Source organism: Carcharhinus amblyrhynchos, chromosome 6 (assembly GCF_965287045.1).
Source record: "Carcharhinus amblyrhynchos chromosome 6, sCarAmb.v2.hapA, whole genome shotgun sequence".
In the NCBI taxonomy this organism is placed as follows: Eukaryota; Metazoa; Chordata; class Chondrichthyes; order Carcharhiniformes; family Carcharhinidae; genus Carcharhinus; species Carcharhinus amblyrhynchos.
Window position 1 is genome coordinate 16,504,224 of NC_137329.1, and position 22,379 is coordinate 16,526,602.

The 22,379-nt window shown below is 41.0% G+C and overlaps 1 protein-coding gene across 16 annotated transcripts in view; it reads left to right on the forward strand.

Moving 5' to 3' along the window:
- The window catches only part of ppfia1 (PTPRF interacting protein alpha 1), a 155,271-nt gene that overhangs the window by 80,176 nt on the left and 52,716 nt on the right, over positions 1 to 22,379 (forward strand). For 9 of the 16 annotated variants that reach the window (XR_013886781.1, XR_013886782.1, XR_013886783.1 and 6 more), the window contains exons 8-14: positions 1,437 to 1,571; positions 7,297 to 7,374; positions 7,697 to 7,780; positions 8,977 to 9,108; positions 10,393 to 10,455; positions 11,721 to 11,812; positions 19,153 to 19,303. Coding sequence is in view for 10 of the 16 variants with exons in the window: in XM_080189934.1 (XP_080046060.1) it covers positions 1,437 to 1,571; positions 7,297 to 7,374; positions 7,697 to 7,780; positions 8,977 to 9,108; positions 10,393 to 10,455; positions 11,721 to 11,812; positions 19,153 to 19,303 (735 nt within the window). In the remaining 6 variants the exon portion in view is untranslated. The remainder of the gene's footprint in view (positions 1 to 1,436; positions 1,572 to 7,296; positions 7,375 to 7,696; positions 7,781 to 8,976; positions 9,109 to 10,392; positions 10,456 to 11,720; positions 11,813 to 19,152; positions 19,304 to 22,379) is intronic. The other 7 variants (XR_013886785.1, XM_080189937.1, XM_080189944.1 and 4 more) reach the window with 2 other exon arrangements.

Below are 22,379 nucleotides of genomic sequence, written 5' to 3' on the forward strand. Positions count from 1 at the left end.
TTGTGCTTTTGTGATTATCTTGGAGAATTTTACTTTATTATAGGATTACTTGAATGCATACAAATTTAATAGTCATTTAAAACTGAATCAAATTATAGGCAAAAGTGATACTGCAGTATCAAATTGAAGCACGACTGGCTGTACAAATTTCCTTTCCTTTAAGCATAGGATCAATATTAAAAAACACAAATGGACATTCACAGCTAACCTGTCAGCATCAATAAAAATAAAAAAGGTCTTCAGTGTTTCAGGTTTATTTCCTTTATGGGGTTCTAAAAGGATGCATACCTGAAATGCTAATATTTTCTTCCTTTTCAGAAGCTGTTCAGCAGTTTCTATGTTTAGAAATTGTAGTTGTGCCCAGAAATAGCAAACTGCAACTCTGATCTCTGGCACGTTTGCAGTTTTACTGCTTGACATGCGGAATTAGCCATAAAGTCACTTCCTGTTAATATTCCAGTAGAGGTTTAACTCTTGAAAGATCTGAACATTTCTGAAATGAAACAATTCATAATGCTGTATATTTATGGTTGCAATCTAATTCAATGTTTCTTAGTTGAGCCGAAGATACAGCAACAAATGCTTAACTCATTTATCATACGCTTTCTTCGTGCTTTGAATAAAGATTGATGGTACAGTAGAGGAGTTAACTGTACTCAATCTGATAAGGCCCATTTTATAATTTGGGAGCAGATAATTCTGCATCTCAGCAAGGGGATATAAAGGTAGGGGGAAACAGCAGATGCATGCTAACACAGTGAGTTGGCGTGGGTTCAGGAGGTTCTTTGAATAGTGACAGGGAATGTTTTTACGTCCGCCAGAGTAGGTAATGGGGCTTTGGTTTAATACCTTGATGTGGCAACCTTTCTGTACTGCTGAAATTCCAGCCTTGATTATGTGCCTAAATCCTGACATGGAACTTGAAACCCCAATCTCCTAACTCAGATGAGAATGCTACCACTGAACAAAGCTGAGACGTGGTGACACAGTAGTTAGCACTGCTGCCTCACAGTGCCAAGGACCCGAGTTCGATTACTGGCTTGGGTCGCTGTGTGGAGTTTTCTCCTTGCGTCTGCGTGGGTTTTCTTCGGGTGCTCTGGTTTCCTCTCGAAGATGTGCGGGTTAGATTGATTGGCCATGCTAAATTGTGTCTCACTGTCAAGGACTGGCAGAGTAAATATGTGGGGGGATAGGAGCTGGGTGGGACTGTGGTCAGTGCAGACTTGGTGGGCCAAATGGCCTTTTTCCGCACTGTAGGGATTCTAAGATATGTTGAAATGCTATTACCTGGTCAACTGCAGACCCCAAGCTCTGTTTTTATCAGCATTTAGACTTTTTCCGATCGTTATTGAAGTGACCTAACAAATTGCTAAACGACAAAAAATGAAGTTATTCTGGAGTTGAGATGGTTAAATGTTAATACTTTAAAAATGTAGAGTGAAGAGAAGAATCGTCAGTTGCAAGAACGGCTGGAATTAGCTGAACAAAAGTTACAGCAAACTCTGAGAAAGGCAGAAACACTACCAGAAGTAGAAGCAGAGCTGGCACAGAGGGTGGCAGCTCTTACAAAGGTAGGACATTAAATTTCCAGTGGTCTTTATGCTAATAGACCGTAGTTAGCTCATAGAATTGGTGTGAATCATAAAAGCACAATAGTTTCTAAAAGGAAATGTCATGTTATAAGAACAGGATGATCATTTTTTAAATACTGTTTTCAACCTGTTATATACAATTAATGATGAGTAATGAAATTTGAAAATGCAAAATCTAGGAACCGTGTTTCAATAAAAATAACTGTGATGGAAATGGTGACATTTCTAAAATTACAACCAACCTAACTTGTTCTAAGGTGTGTGACTTCTAATTCACTGCTGATGGGAGCATCAATTATAATATGGTAAATAAAAGATGTTAACTGCTTTACATGCAGATACCAAAGGATATTCTCATTTTTGAGATTTGTAAAATGCTCTGTCTAAAGTGTTGAACTTGGTTATTGAACTTCAAAGCTGAAAGTGTACAAATTTGATACAAGTCAGTGCAGAAAGATTTACTTAGACTCTTTTGCAAGTGGTTCTGAGGGCTAGTCACCACAAGCATCACTATCTGTCCGCCCTAGAATGAAGATGGGAAAAGCAATCCCAACATCAACATCATTCATTTATATATCTTTAACAAAGGACTTGATCACAAATAAGTTTAAGGGAGCTGTCTTTTCAAGGTGCTGAGTGATGTAGCGAAAGAACAGATGGATTTAGGGAATGACATGGCTGAACATGAATATAGTCTTTTCCATTATCTTCCCCAATTATCCATCCCTAACCGATAATGATCTCTCTTAAAATTATTGACCTGGAACTGATTGTACTTGTGCTCTTGGCCTAAGGGTAGGTTAATGACTTATCTTGCTACTACATTGGGACAGCAAAACAAACCTTCGTTCTATGTTTCTGCCAAATATGGTTTTGATTTCATGGGATGTGAACATCGCTGCTTAGGCTAACATTGTTCATCCTAAATTGCCCTTTAGAAGGTGATAGTGGTGAGCAACAATTTGTTGAAATGATAACATTAAACAAGATAAATCAATCATGTATTTTCAAGAAAGAAGATTCTTTATTTTAATGTACGTGGGACTGAGCTACTATATATTGGAAAATCTAAATCTTTCAAATCCAGTGAACTGATGCCACAGTCCAATGGGAACTAAATTATGAACTTCCATAAATTGACACATTTCAGCATTTCCAACTCTTGGGCTATGAAGTGTTTTGATGTCCTGCATAAAAACATTACGATAAATTGGTTTTCCAAGAAGCTTCTTGGAAAACCAATTAGCTTAAATCAGAAGCTAATTTAAGGGAATGCAGGTCAGAGTTCAGATCAAATGTACATCCAGAAAGGGTGGGGGAGGTATTTGAACTTAAGACAACACTTACATGGTCTTGTCTAAATGTTTGCAATCATGGTTAGGATAGACAAATTAATTTTGCAAAAAGTAAGGTTAGTTGCCGGGAGGCTAATGAATATAGCTGGTTTAATAAGATCTTTCTTGGTGCTCAGCAGAAATTTATTCCGATGGTCAAAAAGGATAGTAGGAGGAGAGGTAATAAGCCGTGGATAACGAAGGAGGTGAAGGAAAGTGTTAAACTAAAAGCGGAGGAATTTAGAGTAGCTAAGAGTAGTGGGCGAGAAGAGGATTGGGAGAGGTTTAAATGTCAACAAAGATTGACAAAGAAGTTGATAAAGAAGGGTAGGAGAAACTATGAAGCTGGGCTAGTGCTTAATATAAAAAAGGATAGCAAGAGTTTTTATAAATATATAAAAAGGAAGAGGCTGGGTAGGGTGAACGTTGGTCCTTTAGAGGATGAGAAAGGGGACCTAGTGGTAGGGGATGGGGATATGGCTAAGGTATTGAATAACTTTTTTGTTTCTGTCTTCACGGAGGAGGTCGTGAATAATTTGCCGGGTGTTAGCGATGGAAAGGTGGTAGGACTGGAGGGTCTTAATGACATTACTGTTACTAGAGAGGCGGTACTCGACAGACTGGAGGGGCTGATTGTGGACAAGTCCCCAGGACTGGATGGAATGCATCCGAGGGTTCTGAAAGAAATGGCGGAGGTGATAGTGGATGCCTTGGTGGTTATTTTCCAGACGCCGCTGGATTCCGGGGAAGTGCCGGATGATTGGAAAACGGCTAATGTTACGCCGTTGTTTAAGAAGGGTGCCAGGCAAAAGGCGGGGAATTATAGGCCGGTTAGTTTAACGTCTGTGGTAGGTAAAATGTTAGAATCCGTCATTAAGGAGGAAATTGCGAGGCATCTTGAAGGGAATTGCTTGATAGAGCGGACGCAGCACGGATTCATTAAAGGGAAATCGTGTCTGACAAATTTACTGGAGTTCTATGAGGATGTGTCTAGGGCGGTGGATAGAGGAGAGCCGGTGGATGTGGTCTTTCTGGATTTTCAGAAGGCATTTGACAAGGTACCTCACAAGAGGTTATTGCAGAAGGTCAGGGGACGTGGAGTTGGGGGTAGGGTGTTAGCGTGGATAGAGGATTGGTTGTCAAATAGGAGGCAGAGAGTGGGGGTCAATGGGTGCTATTCGGATTGGCGGTTGGTGACTAGTGGAGTGCCCCAGGGGTCGGTGCTGGGGCCTCAGCTATTTACCATTTATATAGATGATCTGGAGGAGGGAACCGAGTGCAGGGTGTCGAAATTTGCTGATGACACCAAGATTGGGGGAAAGGCAAATTGTGCGGAGGGTGTGGAGAGTCTGCAGAAGGATCTAGATAGGCTGGGCGAATGGGCCAGGAAATGGCAAATGGAATTTAATGTTGGCAAGTGTGAGGTGGTCCACTTTGGTAGGAAGAATGGTAGGAAGGACTATTACTTACGTGGCGAAAAACTGCAGCAGGCGACGGTGCAGAGGGACCTCGGGGTCCTTGTGCATGAGTCGCAAAAACCCAGCTTGCAGGTGCAGCAGGTGGTCAGGAAGGCGAATGGGATGCTGGCCTTCATAGCGAGGGGGATTGAATATAAAAGTAGGGAGGTCTTGCTGCAGCTGTATAGGGCATTGGTGAGGCCGCAGCTGGAGTACTGTGTGCATTTTTGGGCGCCGCACCTGCGCAAGGATATTTTGGCCCTGGAGGGAGTGCAGAGGAGGTTTACTAGGCTGATACCGGAGTTGAGGGGATTGAGCTATGAGGAGAGGCTGAATAAACTAGGCTTGTACTCGTTAGAGTTTAGAAGAATGAGGGGAGATCTCATTGAGACGTATAAGATGATGAATGGGATGGATAGGATAGAGGTGGAGAGACTCTTCCCGCTCAAAAAATACAGTAGGACTAGGGGGCACAGCCTCAAGATAAAGGGGAGGCGGTTTAGAACGGAGTTGAGGACGAACTTCTTCACTCAAAGGGTGGTGAATCTCTGGAATTCTCTGCCCGTTGAAGTGGTGGAGGCTGCCTCGCTAAATATTTTTAAGAAGCGGGTTGATGGGTTCTCGATAAGAGAGGGGATTAAGGGTTATGGGGAGAGGGCGGGAAAGTGGAACTGAGCCACAACAGATCAGCCATGATCTTATTGAATGGCGGTGCAGGCTCGAAGGGCTAGATGGCCTACTCCTGCTCCTATTTCTTATGTTCTTACTTACGGGGCGAAAAACTGCAGCAGGCGACGGTGCAGAGGGACCTCAGGGTCCTTGTGCATGAGTCGCAAAAACCCAGCTTGCAGGTGCAGCAGGTGGTCAGGAAGGCGAATGGGATGCTGGCCTTCATAGCGAGGGGGATTGAATATAAAAGTAGGGAGGTCCTTGCTGCAGCTGTATAGGGTATTGGTGAGGCCGCAGCTGGAGTACTGTGTGCAGTTTTGGGCGCCGCACCTGCGCAAAGATATTTTGGCCTTGGAGGGAGTGCAGAAGAGGTTTACCAGGCTGATACCGGAGTTGAGGGAGTTGAGCTATGAGGAGAGGCTGAATAAACTGGGCTTGTACTCGTTAGAGTTTAGAAGAATGAGGGGAGATCTCATTGAGACGTATAAGATGATGAATGGGATGGATAGGATAGAGGTGGAAAGACTCTTCCCGCTCAAAAAAGACAGTAGGACTAGGGGGCACAGCCTCAAGATAAAAGGGGGGCGGTTTAGAACGGGAGGAGGAACTTCTTCACTCAAAGGGTGGTGAATCTCTGGAATTCTCTGCCCGTTGAAGTGGTAGAGGCTGCCTCGCTAAATATTTTTAAGACGCGGGTTGATGGGTTTTTGATAAGAGAGGGGATTAAGGGTTATGGGGAGAGGGCGGGAAAGTGGAACTGAGCAGCGACAGATCAGCCATGATCTTATTGAATGGCGGGGCAGGCTCGGGGGGCTAGATGGCCTACTCCTCCTATTTCTTATGTTCTTAATAGGCAATTCAGTTGACTAAACTAAAAGAAAGCTGCTGCAGATGCTGAAAATCTGAAGTAAAATCAAAGTGCTGGAAAAACTGAGCAGGAGCAAAATACTGTAGATGCTCTGAAGTCATCCATACTTGAGATGTTCACTGTTTCTTTCTCTACAAGAGACTGCCAGACCTATTGAGTTTTTCCTGCATTTGTTTTTATTTCAGTTGGCCAAACTTTGTTTACAGAAAACAGGGAGATGATTTTTTTTGTGTAGAATAAAAGAGGGCACAGAAGCATAACAGCAATAGAATTTGGTCTCTGCGCACAAAATTAATGCAAAGAGACTTTGGCCAGAATTTTATTGGCATGCCTGACCCAATTCTGGAGTAGGCGAGGCTCGGAGAACAGCATTCTTTGTTGGCCTCGTGTTGGTAAAATTCATGAAATTGGATCAGGCAGCTTTTGGAAGTTAGGATAGATGCGAAAAATAGGCATTAGGTTCCTTAATGACATATCCAAGGATCCCTCAATGAAACAAATAAAACAGTTTTGGGATTGCTATGGTCAGTTTTGCTAGTTTTGAAGTGCCTAGGTAGGTAACTTTATAATATTGAAAAACTGCAAATTGGTTTGAATCAGCAAGCATACTGCAGGCTCTATAGCACTCATGATGACCATTGCTGGCCGCAATCTGCTTCCATGTTGTTGTCACCTCTTTCCATAGCCCTCCAATGTGGGACCTGAACTTCTATTCTTAAGTCAAGTAAACTGCCAGTGAAGCCAACAGGTGCCTGCAGTTTGCTGCAAGCACTTAGATGAGGCCCAAGGACCAAATTTTGGCATGGTCATGTGACTTTTGGGGGAGCGTTCATTTGGTGCTTGAAGGCTGACCTGATTTGGAGGAGGGTGGACAATCTAAAATGTGACAGATAGACATGAGCAAGATTTCCTTTTGTATTGAAGTCCAAAGTTTTTGTCTGCAATTTAAAGGTTTGCTATCATTACAGAATATAAAATTCTGTTTTGAATATCTTTTGGTTGGAGTTCACAATGATTTATGTTTAATTATTCTTATGTAATCATATACTGTGCAACAAAATCTTTAAGTGGGAAATTGCCCTGATATGTGTATATAAAATTTGTCAAATCAGAACATTAATTTTTTAAAAATTTGAGTCAGCCTGTTAATGCTCATGTATCTTTCCTTTCCAAGATTATTTCCATATATTCTTCTTCTTGATATGTATATACTTGCGTCCAATTACTACTCCATTCCGTACAGCAAGGCATTTTTGGATAAACTAATTGTGACTTTTTATGTCAGGTTTCATCTGCATCTATTTCTCCCTACTCATGTCATAGTCTTAACAATAGTAACCTTTCTGCTGTTTCCTGTACCTTTTTGCCTTTCTTAGTCTGATCCTTCCCTTTCTTCTGAAGATTCTACTCTTATGGAAGCTAAACTGGTGGAACTGAGCTCCATGCTTAGGAAGGTAGAATATGCAATGTTCCAGTACTGTGCTATGCTTGCTACTTATTGCCTTTTGCAAACAGTGGCAATTGAAGCCTTGATTCCATAGGCTGAGCTTGCTGAGCATCAAAGCTTCAAATGTGCACACAGCAATTTAAAGCACCATTCAGCATCCGTCATATCTTTCATAAAGTGCCGCTTACACCAGGCTTTTGTGAGACCACTGGCTGAAGCGTAACACTAAATGGATCTGAGCTTTTCGAAAAACTTGCAATTTTTTTTCATAATTTACAACTTCAGAGCTCAATCTTCGCAATTTTTAACAGTTTTTATTTATTTGTCAGGCTGAAGAAAGGCATGGAAACATTGAAGAAAGGTTACGGCAGTTGGAGGCACAGCTTGAAGAAAAGAATCAAGAATTGCAACGAGTATGTTGATTGGGGTTTCCACGTTATGATTTATAGAAACTAAAATTATAAATTACTGAAACTCCAAATACTGAATCTTGTGCAGTTTGTAATATAGTGTATGGATTCCGTTGCATCATCTTGGATATAAATCAAGAAATACATTGTAAACTTTCAATTTTAAAGGAAATGTAAAATCTGCTACTTCATCTTTTGAAATGACTGCAAATTAATCCTCCAAACAAGGTGTGGCCATGTCACAGTGCTGACCTTGTGACTTTATTATATTGTGTTGGCTGTGTTCCCAAAACCCCTCCAAATTTGAAATGAACTTGCATACTTCTAATTTTTCAAACACAAATTTAATGTGCCCCTCATTCTCATGCTACCCATGGTAAAATTTAAAGAATAATGTTTATAAACTCTATCTTTCTCTGTCTGTTTTTGCCCCCACTCTCCAAACAACCCATGCCTGTCTGCCAGTCATTTGTCATGACTGAAAGTGGTAATAAGCCTCTTGAATCTCGCAAACAGAATGCCTTTTGCGGAGGTGGCTCTGGCTATAGGGTGCCAGGAATGCTCTGTTTTGACCTGCTCAGTTTTTCTTTTTAATCATTACTTTGTTTCTGTCCGATGAAACGTTTGTGGCTTTATTTTCAAATTATTGGTCGAATGCCAATATTTGTTGTTCAACCACCAAAACCAAGGACGTTTTTAATGAAACCACTATTTGTCCCTCATCAGATACTTTCCTAGTACTCATTTCCATGCTAGGAGCCATTAAATCTTAAGAATTAATATCTCTTTAATAACAGTAATTTCAACTTTTAATCAAACTTGACAAGTTTCACAAACTTTGGGTTTTTCATAAAAATGGCCCCGCTGGGAACCTTTTCATTGGACTATATACTTGTAAACATCCTAGACTTGTAATATTTTATTAGCTTTTCACTAAACTTGATTCTTTTCTATATATGTGCCGGTTATCTATTTGTTATAAAACCTTTGGGTGTGGCACACTACAAGTGTGCTTAATGTTACCAGGTAGTGTGAAATTTGTATTCAATGGATGAGTATATATTTTAAAATATAAGTAAGTGTGCGTTTTATTTAAAAATATTTTTGTATCTTCTTAGTAGTATCTAAGAGCCATTTGGGCAGTCGTTATTTTAGTTTTGGTATGCCTTTTTTAATCGGCCCATCTATTTATTTAAAAGGCTCGACAGAGGGAAAAGATGAATGAAGAACACAATAAGCGTTTGTCAGACACAGTAGATAAACTCCTTTCAGAGTCCAATGAAAGACTTCAGCTTCATCTAAAGGAAAGGATGGCTGCATTAGAAGAAAAGGTAGTCCATTTTATAAAAGATCCAAATTATTACATCCTCTTAGATGGTATGCCTTGCTTGATTTTAGCAAAGTTTGACTTCAGTTAAGGGGCTGTTGTTCAGATACCAACTAGCCTTGAAATACATCGGCTCCTCTTGATTACATGTTTTGAGGATTCTGTAGTATGATTCTATTATGACATTGACAAAACCACAGTGTTGCATTTCTGAAACTCATCAAGAAGTATTCATATATTCATAGAAGGAAGAGAACTAGAACAGGTGCAAGAATTCAAGTATTTAAAATATTTGCAGATGGCAGGTGTAACAAAGAAAGAAGGATAGCAGTGGGAAAGGCCATATTTGGTAAGGAGCGACAGTCGCTGAATGGGTGGCTGCATAAACAATGCAAGAAGCAACTTTTAAAGACTCTGATTTGGTGTGTTGCTTTATATGAATGAAATTTGAATCTTATGGTCAGAATGTTATGGCTGTTCACGCCAATGGGATTTTCCCATCTTGCGGCAGTGAACTAACATTTGGCTGGGCGCCGAATTCTCCGATCTCACCACAACAGGAGCATGGCGTGAACAACCAGTTGGATCACGCCCTACGGAAAGAGGAAAATAGCTTTGAAATGTGTGTTTGGAGGAGAATAGGAAAGGATCAGTTGGATAGAAAAAAATAACAAATAATGAAATGCTGCGGAGCATAAAAGAACAAAGATACTTGCTGAATATAATTAGGAACACTGTGTGAGTAGGGCACATCTTGAAGTGAACTTTTTAAAGAGATGCTAAAGAGGGAAGATTAAAATGAAAGAAAATGAAGAAAAGAATGGAGTATCAATGCTAGATGGCTTGAAAATTGAAGGGAGTTATTGGTAAATGAAAACACTAACAGAGGATATAAAGACAGGCGTACACTGCAATGAGCCAGCCTTCGGGATGAGTACACATCATCAAATCCTTCATTAGAGATATTCTTAATGACCAAGAGAGGAAAATTGGCATAAAGGACTATCTTACTGCATCCACTAACAGCTGTGATGAAACCTGTTACTCAAACTTATTTTGTCTTTTGACTGATGAACAAGCAGAAAAACGTGGACAATTTATCAGGTAAAATGATTGATTTGGAGAGGGAGGCAGAGAACTAGGAAAAAATCCTCCTCTTCTAGCAATGTCACCTATTTGGCATTATGTAAAAAGTTAATTTTACTTTCAAATTGACTTACCAATTTTGAATTTTGTGCAGTAATGCAGAACTATCTTCTATAACCTGTCCTGCAAAATATTATTTCAGAATTCCCTTATTCGAGAACTTGAAAACACAAAGCAGCTAATTGAAGAAACACATCATGAAAAGGTAGGTTTCGATGTAAAAGTATTTCTCATGATTTGTTGTATTCATAGCATTTGATTTGTTTCAGCTCTTTGCCTACTCATTGTCTTGAAGCGCATTTTGAAATGTAAATAAGCCGCACTGTTAATTAAAAGTTCAATGTTGTCCATGATTCAGCATTTTAACAATAGGGGAGCTTTTATTTCAAAACCAGTTCCTGTACTTTACACCTTCTGTCCAGTTCTTTAACATGATGTGGATATGTCGGCGTTGGACTGGGGTAAACACAGTAAAAAGTCTGACAACAGGTTTAAGTCCAACCGATTTTATTTGATAGTACACTCTCACTAGCTTTCGGGTTAGTCCCTTCGTCAGGTGAATGGAGAGTTCTGGCCTCAGAGCATATAAAGTGCAGACAGTTTACAGATTATTGATTAGAATGCAAATCTTTACACCTAACCTGCTGTTCAAGTCTTAAAGTGGCCAACAATGTGTGGAAGGAGCACTGATCACAGGTTAAAGAGATGTGTATTGTCTCCAGACAGTACAGTAAGTGAGGTTTTGCAAACCCAGGCAAGTCGCGGGGGTTACAGATAGTGCGACATGAACCCAAGATCATGGGTTTGTCTGGGTTTGCAAATCCTCACTTACTGTACTGTCTGGAGACAATACACATCTCTTTAACCTGCGATCAGTGCTCCTTCCACACACGTTGGCCACTTTAAGACTTGAACAGCAGGTTAGGTGTAAAGATTTGCGTTCTAACCAGTAATCTGTAAACTGTCTGTGCTTTATATGCTGTGTCTGAGGCCAGAAGTCTCCATTCACCTGACGAAGGGACTAACCCGAAAGCTAGTGAGTGTACTATCAAATAAATCGGTTGGACTTAAACCTGGTGTTGTCAGACTTTTTACCCATTTCTTTAACATGCCGTTAGCATGTTCAAAATGTATTTCAAGATTGGGTCGTCTTCTTACTGTACCTGGTGCAGCTTTCCCCAAATTTCTGCAAATAGGTCAGAAAGCTAATGATTTCATGGAATATCACTGCACTTATGCAGTAGTTGATTTGTAAATATGATACTTAATAGCCCATTTAGACTTCAATTATACAAAAAGCTGAACTACAGTATGTTTTTAAGATTGTATTTCAGGTATATAACGTTAAATAGTCAATTTTTGATTGTGTTGGGACTGTCAATTGATTGCTCTAGAAATTCCACTATGGTTACATTTTTTTTCTAAATGTTGTCAATACTGCATTTTTAAAATCATGTTTGAATATTTTAGGATAAATTATTGGTTGAGATTGAAAACTCGCGAGCTGAGAATGATCAGTGGAGAGTGAAAGCTGCTACTTTTGGAGACCCTCTGCATCATAGGTATTATACAAAAAATGCTATTCTATTCATCAGTTTGCACAAAAATGGTTAGTGGTATCTTTGTTCCATAGTTTGTACTTTTTTTTTCATTTTATACCTCAGCTCGTTCTTTTGATCTGAGCAGTGCAGAAATAATGGGCCTTAACTTCTGAGATCCAAGAAGGTTGCATCTAGAAAGGCGGAGGTATCCCAGAGGTTTGCTTGGACCCTCCTGCTGCTGCCAGAAGTTCCCAGCTAAGGCTTACACAGAAGTACAAACTTTCCATGGACAATTGTTCTGAACTGGGAATCATCCGAAAACTGTGGTTTCAGTTGTGATCTTTGGATGGTTTGCATTGTTAATCAGAAAATGTGAGAAGAATGAAAAGCACTCCTATCTTCCAGATAACTACTGTACAAACCCAAATTGTTTCTCCATTCCACTACCTCCCAGCTGGACTTTCCTCAGATCCCTAAAGTCCCATGGGACTGAATACAAAGAACAACCCAGCATGGGAAACAGGCCCTTCGGCCCAATGAGCCCGCGCCGCCATTTCAACAAAGCATTTTCCTACACCTACCCTGCCCTGTGTGTATGTGAATGGTACCCCTAATGTAGCCAGATTCAGGGGAGAATAGTGTAGGGTCAATTTGGTACACCAGTCAGCCTAAGAGCACATCTTTGGGAGGAAACCAGAGCACCCGGAGGAAACCCACGCAACCACAGGGAGAATGCGCAAACTCCCTCAGACACAGGCCCAAATCCATGTATCTGCACAGCTAGCAGTGATAGTCACTGAGTTGTTGTGGTGCCCGTCTGCTGATCCAGGATTAAGCACACACAACGACACGAAGTACTAGGCCACTCTCGAAACCTCCAGGAGCAGCCCACGCACGACCCACCGTGTGCATGCCCCTCGTTTGACAACAAGGTGGACCGACACCTGTGGATTAAAAGAGACAAAACATTAACATGTAATACGACATTTCCAGTGTTGTCCCGAGGCTCTGACCGTTTTTAATACCGTCTTCTATAACCCTCCATCCCTGTTTCGCTCATGTGTCTATCTAAGTAAACCTTAAACAAGTCCAACGTGCCTGCCTCCACCACCTTACTTGGTAGCGCGTTCCATACCCCTATGTGTGCCATGGAACTGGATGTATGCCGTGGAATTCACCTGAACTAATACACTGCCTCCAGGGAAATTGCCTGGGAAGTTTGAACTGCGGCAATAATACTTACCTTATTCCCCAAAATGAGCCCTGACAACATTCCAACAATAGTACTGAAGATTTGTGCCTCTAGTCAAGCGGTTCCAAATCAGGTACAGTGCTGGCATGTACCTGGAAATTTGCCCAGGTATGTAATGTACACAAGCGTGACAAATCAAAACTGGTCAATTACTGCCCGTCAGTCTATTCTTGACCGTTGGTAAAGTGATGGCAGTGGTCCTCAACAGTGCTATCAAGCAGCACTTGTTAGCAGTAATCTGCTAACTGCTTAATTTGGGTTCTGCCAGGATCACTCAGCCCCTGACCTCATTACAACCTTGGTTCAAACATGAACAAATGAGCTGAACTCCCAAGGTGAGGTGAAAGTGACTGTCCTTGACATCAAAGCAACACTGAACTGTGAGTGGTGTCTAGGATCCTTGGCAAAACTGAAGTCAGAGGGAATTGGGACAACACTCCATTGATTGCCGTCATGCCTGGGACAAAGGAAGATGGTTGTGTTTGTTGTAAGTCAATCACCACAGTCCTTGGGCATCTTTGCAGGAGTCCTCAGGGTAGCTTCCTAGGCCCAAATATCTTTGGCTCCTTCATCGAAGACCTTCCTTTCATCATAAGGTCAGAAGTGGGGATGTTTGCTGATGTTTGCTCAATGTTTAGCACCATTCATGACTCCTCAGATGTGGAGCAGTCCACTTCCAAATGCAGCAAGACCTGGATACGATCCAGGCTTGAGCTGACAAATGGTGTAGCATTTGCTCCACGCAAGTGCTAGGCAATTACCATTGTCTCTTGACATTCAGCTGCATTGCCATCGATGAAGTCTCACTATCAACATCCTGGAGTTACTCGGATTCTGAGCTAGTCCAGTAAGGATAGGAATCCTGCACCAGATCACACTTATCCTGACTCTTCTGTCCACCATCTACAGAAACAAGTCAGGATTGTGATTTGAGTCCTGACCACTTGTCTGGATGAGTGCAGTTCCAACAATATCCAAACAAAGCAGCCAGCTTCATTGGCAGCCCATCTGCAAACTCCCACCCATTTAATTCTCATACAGTGGCAGCAGCGTGTACCATTTACACGTTGCACTGCAGGAACTCACCAAGGCTCCTTAGATAATGCCAAAGCCACAACCACTACCACCTAGAAGGGCAAGAATAGCAGACAGGTAGGAACACCACAATCTGGAGGTCCCCTCCAAGCCACACACCATCATGACTTGGAAATATATTGCCATTCCTTCAGTGTTATTGGATCACTATCTATACCACATGCACGGTTCAGGAAGGCAGCTCAGCACCACCCTCAGAAATTGGAGATGGGCGATAAATGCTAGCCTAGCCTGCAAAGCCCACATTCCATGAATTATTTCTTAGACAAAACGTGCAATGTGCAATATGAGTAACCCTGGTGCCTTCAGAAAAAGAGTCCAACTCGAAGTTAGTCAGAAAATTTGGATGGTTCCGTCTCACTTATCTGATTAGTTGGGGAATATTAGACTGAAAAATCATAGTCTGACTTCTGGGTCACTATACAATTACCCCCCACCCCATACAGACTCACTGACCGCCTGACTTGACTAGCCCCCACCATTCAACTACACCACCCTCTCTGGTGGCCTGATAGCCACTGACTGACTGCACCCAGCCTGCCACCTTACCCAGCCTGCCACCTGTCACCCTTGCCTTCACTCCATAGCTTTTCAAAGAAGGCTTGGGACATCTAAACTCCACTAGAATATATTAGCTCGTGTCATAAAAAGAGGGACGTGTCTTGTCTTGCCTGGACGATCCAGCACTACCAAGAAGCAATTCCATTTCTGGCACGCTCCCCACTTCGGAGAAACCAGGATCGTAAATTCCAGCCAGAAATGCATAACTGGTGTGGCACCGAAAAGTGGTAGCAGAGTGGCACTTGGATGGTGATTGCCACTCTTTGGAAGATTCAGGCCATAATGTTCTTAATGTTTTTGATCTATATCCTTGGCTTGTCATTCTTCAATGCACTGACTTCAGAATTCTTGCCCTCGTGCACAAGTTCTTTCAGGCTTCACTCCAGTCTACCCATTCAACCATCTTCAGTTCTCTCTGCCAGCAGGTATATGCTCTGCTCCTATAAATTGGGCCCACCTCTGCCGACCTGCCCTTGGTAATCTTTAGTGACAGATCTTTCCGCAATCTCTCTTCCTCGCCCTGGAATGCTCTCCTTTGACTTATTTGTCTTGCTATCTCTTTCACTCTATAAAGTCTTACACCAGTTACCACCACCCCTAATTCTTCATCCACCATTATTTTTGTGATGTTGAAGAAAACCTTCAGTGCAGAAGAAAGCCATTTGGCCCATCAAGTCTGCACTGACTCTCTGACAGAGCATCCTACCTAGGCCTGATCCCTGTATTCCCACACATTTGCTCTGCTAATCCTCCTAACCTATACATCTCGGGACACTAAATGAAAACTTAGCATGGCCAATCCACCTTACCTGAACATCTTTGAAATGTGGGAGAAAAACCGGAGCACCTGGAGGAAACCCATGCAGACACGGGGAGAATGTGCAAACTCCACACAGTCACCCAAGGTTGGTATTGAACCAGGGTCCCTGGCGCTGTGAGGCAGCATTGCTAAATGCTCTGCCACTATGCTGTCAATGCTTTGAACATGCATTTTCATTCATTTCTCGTTTTCTCTTTGTCCAGGAACAATAAAACACCCCTTCAGTTAATTTTCTACTTATTACATGCATCAAACTTGAAAAATTATACTTTAAATGTTTTTGTTTGGCAAGCAGATCAGCAGTAATGGCGTTACGATGTAATTTTACAATTTCTGAATCGGTAATTTTCAGATTAAGATACCGAACAATCCATTTGAATGCAATCCTAGATTTGCTTCCTTGGAATACGGGGATAAGGTTTACATTTAAAATGTGGCCCTTCGGCCCTCCATGTTGTGCCGAGCTACGTCCAAACCCAAGAGCAAGCTATCCCATTCCCTTTCATTCTGGTGTGTTCCATGTGCCTATCCAATAACCGCTTGAAAGTTCCTGAAGTGTCTGACTCCACTATCACAGCAGGCAGTGCATTCCACCCCCCAACCTCTGAGTGAAGAATCTACCTTGGACATCCCTCCTATATTTCCCACCATGAACCTTACAGTTATGCCCCCTAGTAACAGCTACATCCACCCGAGGAAATAGTCTCTGTCCACTCTATCTGTCCCTCTTATCATCTTATAAACTTCTATTAATTCAGCTCTCATCCTCCTCCGCTCTAAAGAGAAAAGACCCAGCTCCCTCAACCTTTCCTCATAAGACCTACCCTCCAAACCAGGCAGCATCCTGGTAAATCTCCTCTGCACTCTCTCCAATGCTTTCATATCCTTCTTATAGTGAGGTGACCAGAACTGCGTGCAGTATTCCAAATATGGTCCCACCAAGGTCCTATATAGTTGCAGCATAACCCCACATCTCTTAAACTCAAACCCCTGTTAATAAATGCTAACACACTATAAGCCGCCTTCACGGCTCTATCCATTTGAGTGGCAACCTTCAGATATCTGTGGATATGAACCACAAAATCTCTCTGCTCCTCCACATTTTTCAGAACCCTGCCGTTGACCCTGTAATCCGCATTCAAGTTTGTCCTACCAAAATGAATCACCTCGTATTTATTAGGGTTAAACTCCATCTGCCACTTTTCGGCCCAGCTCTGCATCCTATCAACGTTTCTTTGCAGTCTACAAGAGCCCTCCACCTCATCCACTACTCCAGCAATCTTGGTGTCGTTAGCAAATTTACTAAAAACCCACCTACCCAAGCCCCTTCTTCCAAGTCATTGATAAAAGTCACAAATAGCAGAGGACCCAGCACTGATCCCTGTGGCACACTGCTGGTAACCGGCCTCCAATCTGAAAATTTTCCCTCCACCACCACCCTCTGCCTTCTATGATACAGCCAGTCACTTATCCAATCGGTTAAATTTCCTTCTATCCCACATCTCCTTTTTTCATGAGCCTACTGGGTAACCTTATCAAACACCTTACTAAAATCCATGTATACGAGATCAACTGCTCTACCTTCGTCAATACACTTAGTTGCCACCCCAAAGAATTCAATCAAATTTGTGAGGCAAGACTTAGCCCTCACGAAACCATGCTGACTATTCCAGATTAAGCTGCATCTTTCCAAATGGTCATAATCCTATCCCTCGGGACCCTTTCCATTAACTTACTGCCCACGGAAGTAAGACTAACTGGCCTATAATTACCAGGGTCATTCCTATTTCCTTTCTTGAAGTGAGGAACAGCATTTGCCACTCTCCAGTCCTCTGGCACCATCCCTGTGGACAGTGAGGACCCAAAGATCAAAGCTAAAGGCTTCGCAATCTCATCCCTTGCCTCCCAAAGTATCCTAGGATATGTCCCATCTGGCCCAGGGGACTTATCGACCATCAGGTTTTTCAAAATTGCTAATATATCTTTACTCAGAACATCTACCACCTCCATCCTATCAGCCTGTATCATACTCTCATCCTCAAAAACATGGTCCCTCCCCTTAGTGAACACTGAAGAAAAGTATTCATTCAACGCCTCACCTACCTCTTCTGACTCCATGCACAAGTTCACCATATTATCCTTGACTGGACCCAACCTCGCCCTGGTCTTTCTTTTATTTCTCACATAAGAGTAAAAAGCCTTGGGGTTTTCCTTGATCTGACCTGCCAAGGACTTCTCACGCCCCCTCCTAATTCTCCTAAGCCCTTTTTTAAACTCATTCCGAGTTACCTTGTAACCCTGAAGCGACCCAATTGAACTTATTCAGGTGAAACTGTCTTTCTGGTCCATAATACCACTTCCTGACATCTCAGTTAAGCTGCTGGATAGTGAAGTAGCAAATGAAGTTTTTCTACATGATACAATTTGCATATTGTAAAGTTTATTGTCTCTTTCCATTTCTCTTTTGTATTCTGAATGAAATAAAAAGGTCTCTAATAGTTTGGAGAAGAAAATTTGATGGCTCTAATTTGAGCAGTTCCTGGCTTTTACCCCATCCCAATATTTTATTATTTGCTGCCCTCGAATGATTAAAAACAACAATTTCTGCTACTTACCATTACCAATGAAATATGTAACTTGGGAGCATCTTGAGTGTGTAATTGCACACTTTAAACTGTGGTGTAGATGTAACTGGAAAGCTGAAATCCAAGTTGAACTTGATGCTTGAGTCCAACCCTGTCATGACTTTGGAGAGGTGCAATCCAACTCTGCCCTCAAATGAGTTTGGATGTTGATGTTAATTTGCATTGCATAAGTTTAGCATCAGTTTAAAGGGACTTGTTTTGCACTGGAGCTAATCTTGTGTAAATGCTCCTATAAAAATTGATGCCCTCAGCATGCTTTATTGCAAGATTTTCAAAGCTGCAAGTTAAGGCTTAGTTGTAGAATGGCCTTTTTAATATTTCTTCCTGAAACTTTCTCATGTTCGTGCATCTGTATCTAAGTGAGCTTGGAAATTACAGTGAAATACAGTGTAATTCTTAGACAAATATTTCTCATCAGAGTATTTCTAACAAAGGGGAAAATGCCATTTGCAGTATGAAAGGAATTTGGGGCACAAATTCAAGGCATCTACCCTTTAGTCGATTGTCTACATGTTGAATGAAGGAAAATAACATACCTCTGTCCAACATGCAATCCCATGTTGATGCTTGATTGTGGCTGTTTTCTAATTGTAATATGGCTTTAATGTTGACTAATTTTGAAGTGAACCTCCTACACAGCACTGTTATACCCTTTGTTATCCTTTAGAAGTAGTTGCAAAATTTTCTATTGACTTATGGTTGGTTTTTACTTTTTGCTTGAGGACTGTTTGATTTTAGGAACTGTTGATATGTTTGATATCGTGAATTTCAATTAATGGATTATCATCTCACAAAATGCTGTTTTTTAACTTAAAAATGAAATTTGGTGTTCCCAGCAGGAATCCTCCTCCTATGGGAATATGGGTTAAAACAAGGCCATTTAACAATTAATATTCTAACACCATTATATGAGGCTCCTTTCTGGGTGCAGATAGCTGAATTTCTCCCCAAAATGTATATAACAAATATTCAATATGTTTTGTTCTAGCAGGTCACATTTAGGCAGTACCTCTGATTTTAGATACCCATTAGCATCTACATCGGAGGTGGATAAACATCCAGATCCATACAGTGGTGCATCAGTATTACGTAGACCTCAGAAGGGACGCTTAGCAGCTTTACGAGATGAACCTTCAAAGGTACCATTTCTTGCTTCATTCTTAATTGCAGTGTTTCAGCCATGGCTGTTTATGTCATCAAGCACTTGAAAGCCATTTATCTATTCACTTTGAGTATATAATATCTATCCATCGTTTCAGGAAAGGAGGTTTGATTTTAACTTACCCTATGGAAACTGGGTGTTAAAGAGCAAGTTCCTTATATATTTGAAATTTGACTTTTATGCATTATTTTGAATTTTTACTTGTGGGCTGATGAGAGACCAGCAGGCAAGCATCTGATATCCTGTTTAATCAGCGGGACCCTGATTACTTTTTAACCGGGGGGGTTGTCACAATTTTCCTGAAAGCTGAAGCAGTTTGTATTCGATCAGCACACCCTGCAAGGTAGCTGTAAAACTCTGCATTTTGGGAGCAGGAGCATCCTTCCAAACCCACAAGATATATCTCAATCTTCCTGACCTGGACTCTTCACTGTGCACCCACTTGAAATGCATTTGGGGTTAAAATCAGCCTGGTGATTGACTGTATCATATGTACATCATTGTAAGGCCTTAATAAAAGACATGCAATCATGTTAATATTGTTTTAATTTTAAGGATTATGTATTTGGGACACATCAGAGCCCCAAACTGAAGTAATACTTGCATGTGAATATAATGCATCTTGTTTTCTTCCTGTGCTATTGAGAAAAGTTTGAATGAAAAGGAGACAAGTGACGAGGATTAAGTTGCAGAAATAGAAAAGAGAACAGAAGTGAAAGATGGAAATAGTAGTAATTGAATAAGAAGAATAGAAGAAGAAAATTGGCATTCATATTTGCAAGCCAGTAATGCAGCAATATTGATGAAATATCCTGTTCTCTTTTGAACAACAATCTTTGTTTTTCCAAATAGTGAAGCCAGTGTGGATGTGAACTGGGAACAATTGGTAACTTGTAAACTCACTGGAGTTACTGTATATGGTAGTAATTTGAGTGCAGTTACACTTTGACTTCTGCACACATGATTTGTGATAGCAATACTGGCAATGTTAATAGAATAACTTGTGCAGCACAACAAAATGTAATTTAATTTGGTTGCTATTACTCTAAGATTCAGAACACCTTTCGTAGTGTTGGGTACTTAAATTTTTTACATGGAAAATTTACACTTTCTGTGCACTGATTCTGTTCTGCAACGTGAGCTTTTCATGTATTTTAGTAGGGAGTATTAAATTCTCCTGAATATAATTTTACTACCTTTCATTGAAATATGTAACTGATGTATAACATTCTTTATTTTCTGCTACTTTTCTGGTGGATTTCTACAGCATGTAAGTTTTTGCGCTGTGTGCGCAAAGGTTTTACAATCTTAGTTTCTTTCAAAATGCCAGGTAACAATTTTAATTACTTTTCTGTTCAAAGTATACCTGGTTTTGTGACTATTCAGTTCTTCATCTTTGTGAGTAGCAAAGTTTTAAGAACATGGGAAGTAGGAACGGAAGTGGCATTCGGTATTTGCAGTATTCAGACCTTAGAACCTGCTCCATCATTCAATACAGTTATGATTGACTGACCTTCTGCGTAATTCCACTTCCCTGGACACCTGCATGTTCCATTAGTGTCCAAAAGTGTCTGTCTTGAATATATTCAATGTTTTGAGCATACACAGCTTCTTGAGGTAGAGAATTCCAAACATGACTCTTGAGTGAAGAAATTCATCCTTGTCTCAGTTCTAAAAGGCTGATTACTTAGTCTGAGGCTGTGGTCCCTTGTGTTTTAGATTCCCTGGTCAGGGAAATAGCCCTTAAGAATCTTCCCTGGCAAATCCCTTTAAGAGTTTTAAATATTTTAATGAAATCACCTCTCTCTTCTAAATTTGAGAGAGCACAGGCCCAGTCAAGTAACTTTCTTCTCATTGGACAATCCCCTTATCTCAGAAATTAGTCCAATGAGTTTTCATTGCACTCTGAGACCAGAAATGTACACAGCCCTTCAGTTGTAGTCTCACCAACGCATCTTACAAATGTCAGTAATAAACTGTCATACTCCCAATCCCTCTGAAATGAAGGCTAACATACCATTTACTTTCTTAATTGCTTGCTCTACCTAAACTTTGATTTGTGTACAAGGATACACAGGTCCCTTTGCCAACATTTCTCACTGGTTTAAAAGTATTGTTTTTCGTGGCAAAGTGAACAACTTTGCACTTGTATTATCATTTTGCCAGCTCTGATGAAGAGTCATCCTGATTCGAAATATTGGCTCTATTGTCTCTCCACAGATGCTGTCAGACCCGCTGAGATTTTCCAACATTTTCTGTTTTTGTTGCCTTTTTCTTGCCCATTCACTCAACCTGTCTATATTCCTTTGTGTTGATGGAAAAATAATTCTAACGTTCCACAATAATTGGCACTGCTGTAAACTGTGGCCTAGTAGCACAGTAGTTAGCACTGCTGCCTCACAGCTTCAGGGACCCAAGTTCGATTCTCAGCTTGGGTCACTGTGTGTGTGGAGTTTGTGCATCCTCCCCATTTCTGTGTGGGTTTCCTCCGGGTGCTCCGGTTTCCCCTCATATTTTGAAGGACGTGCTGGTTAGGTGCATTGACCCATGCAGGTGCCGGGCTGGGGGAATTTCACAGTAACTTCATTGCAGTGTTAATGTAAGCCTTGTGACTAATAAATAAACTTTATAAACCTGGCATCTTCTTCCAACTTCCTAGATCAAAAAAGTGCTGATCGACTTATTGATTTTCTTGAAAATGTGAATCATAAGGCTATCTTTTAAGCTATAACAGTTAGCTCAAAAGTCTTATTGATTTAAAATCAATCAAAAAAATGTTGAAATTAATTGTATCTTTTTACTGATAATACTTCCCTTCAGAAAAGTCCAACAAGGGGTGTTGCCCACTGAGATAAAAGATTAATCAGTGAACAGTTAGTGTTAAAATCTACCAAACTTTAAATTTTCTTCACACCTTTGGAGCGTTCATGTTGAATCTCCAAGTACCCTACCAACTAGCCCTACAAAGAGAGCTCGCACTATCAAAATAGATTAATTCTAGTATGGAAAAACATGCCCAACATTATAAATGCTGCCACTGTATTTGAGCCTTA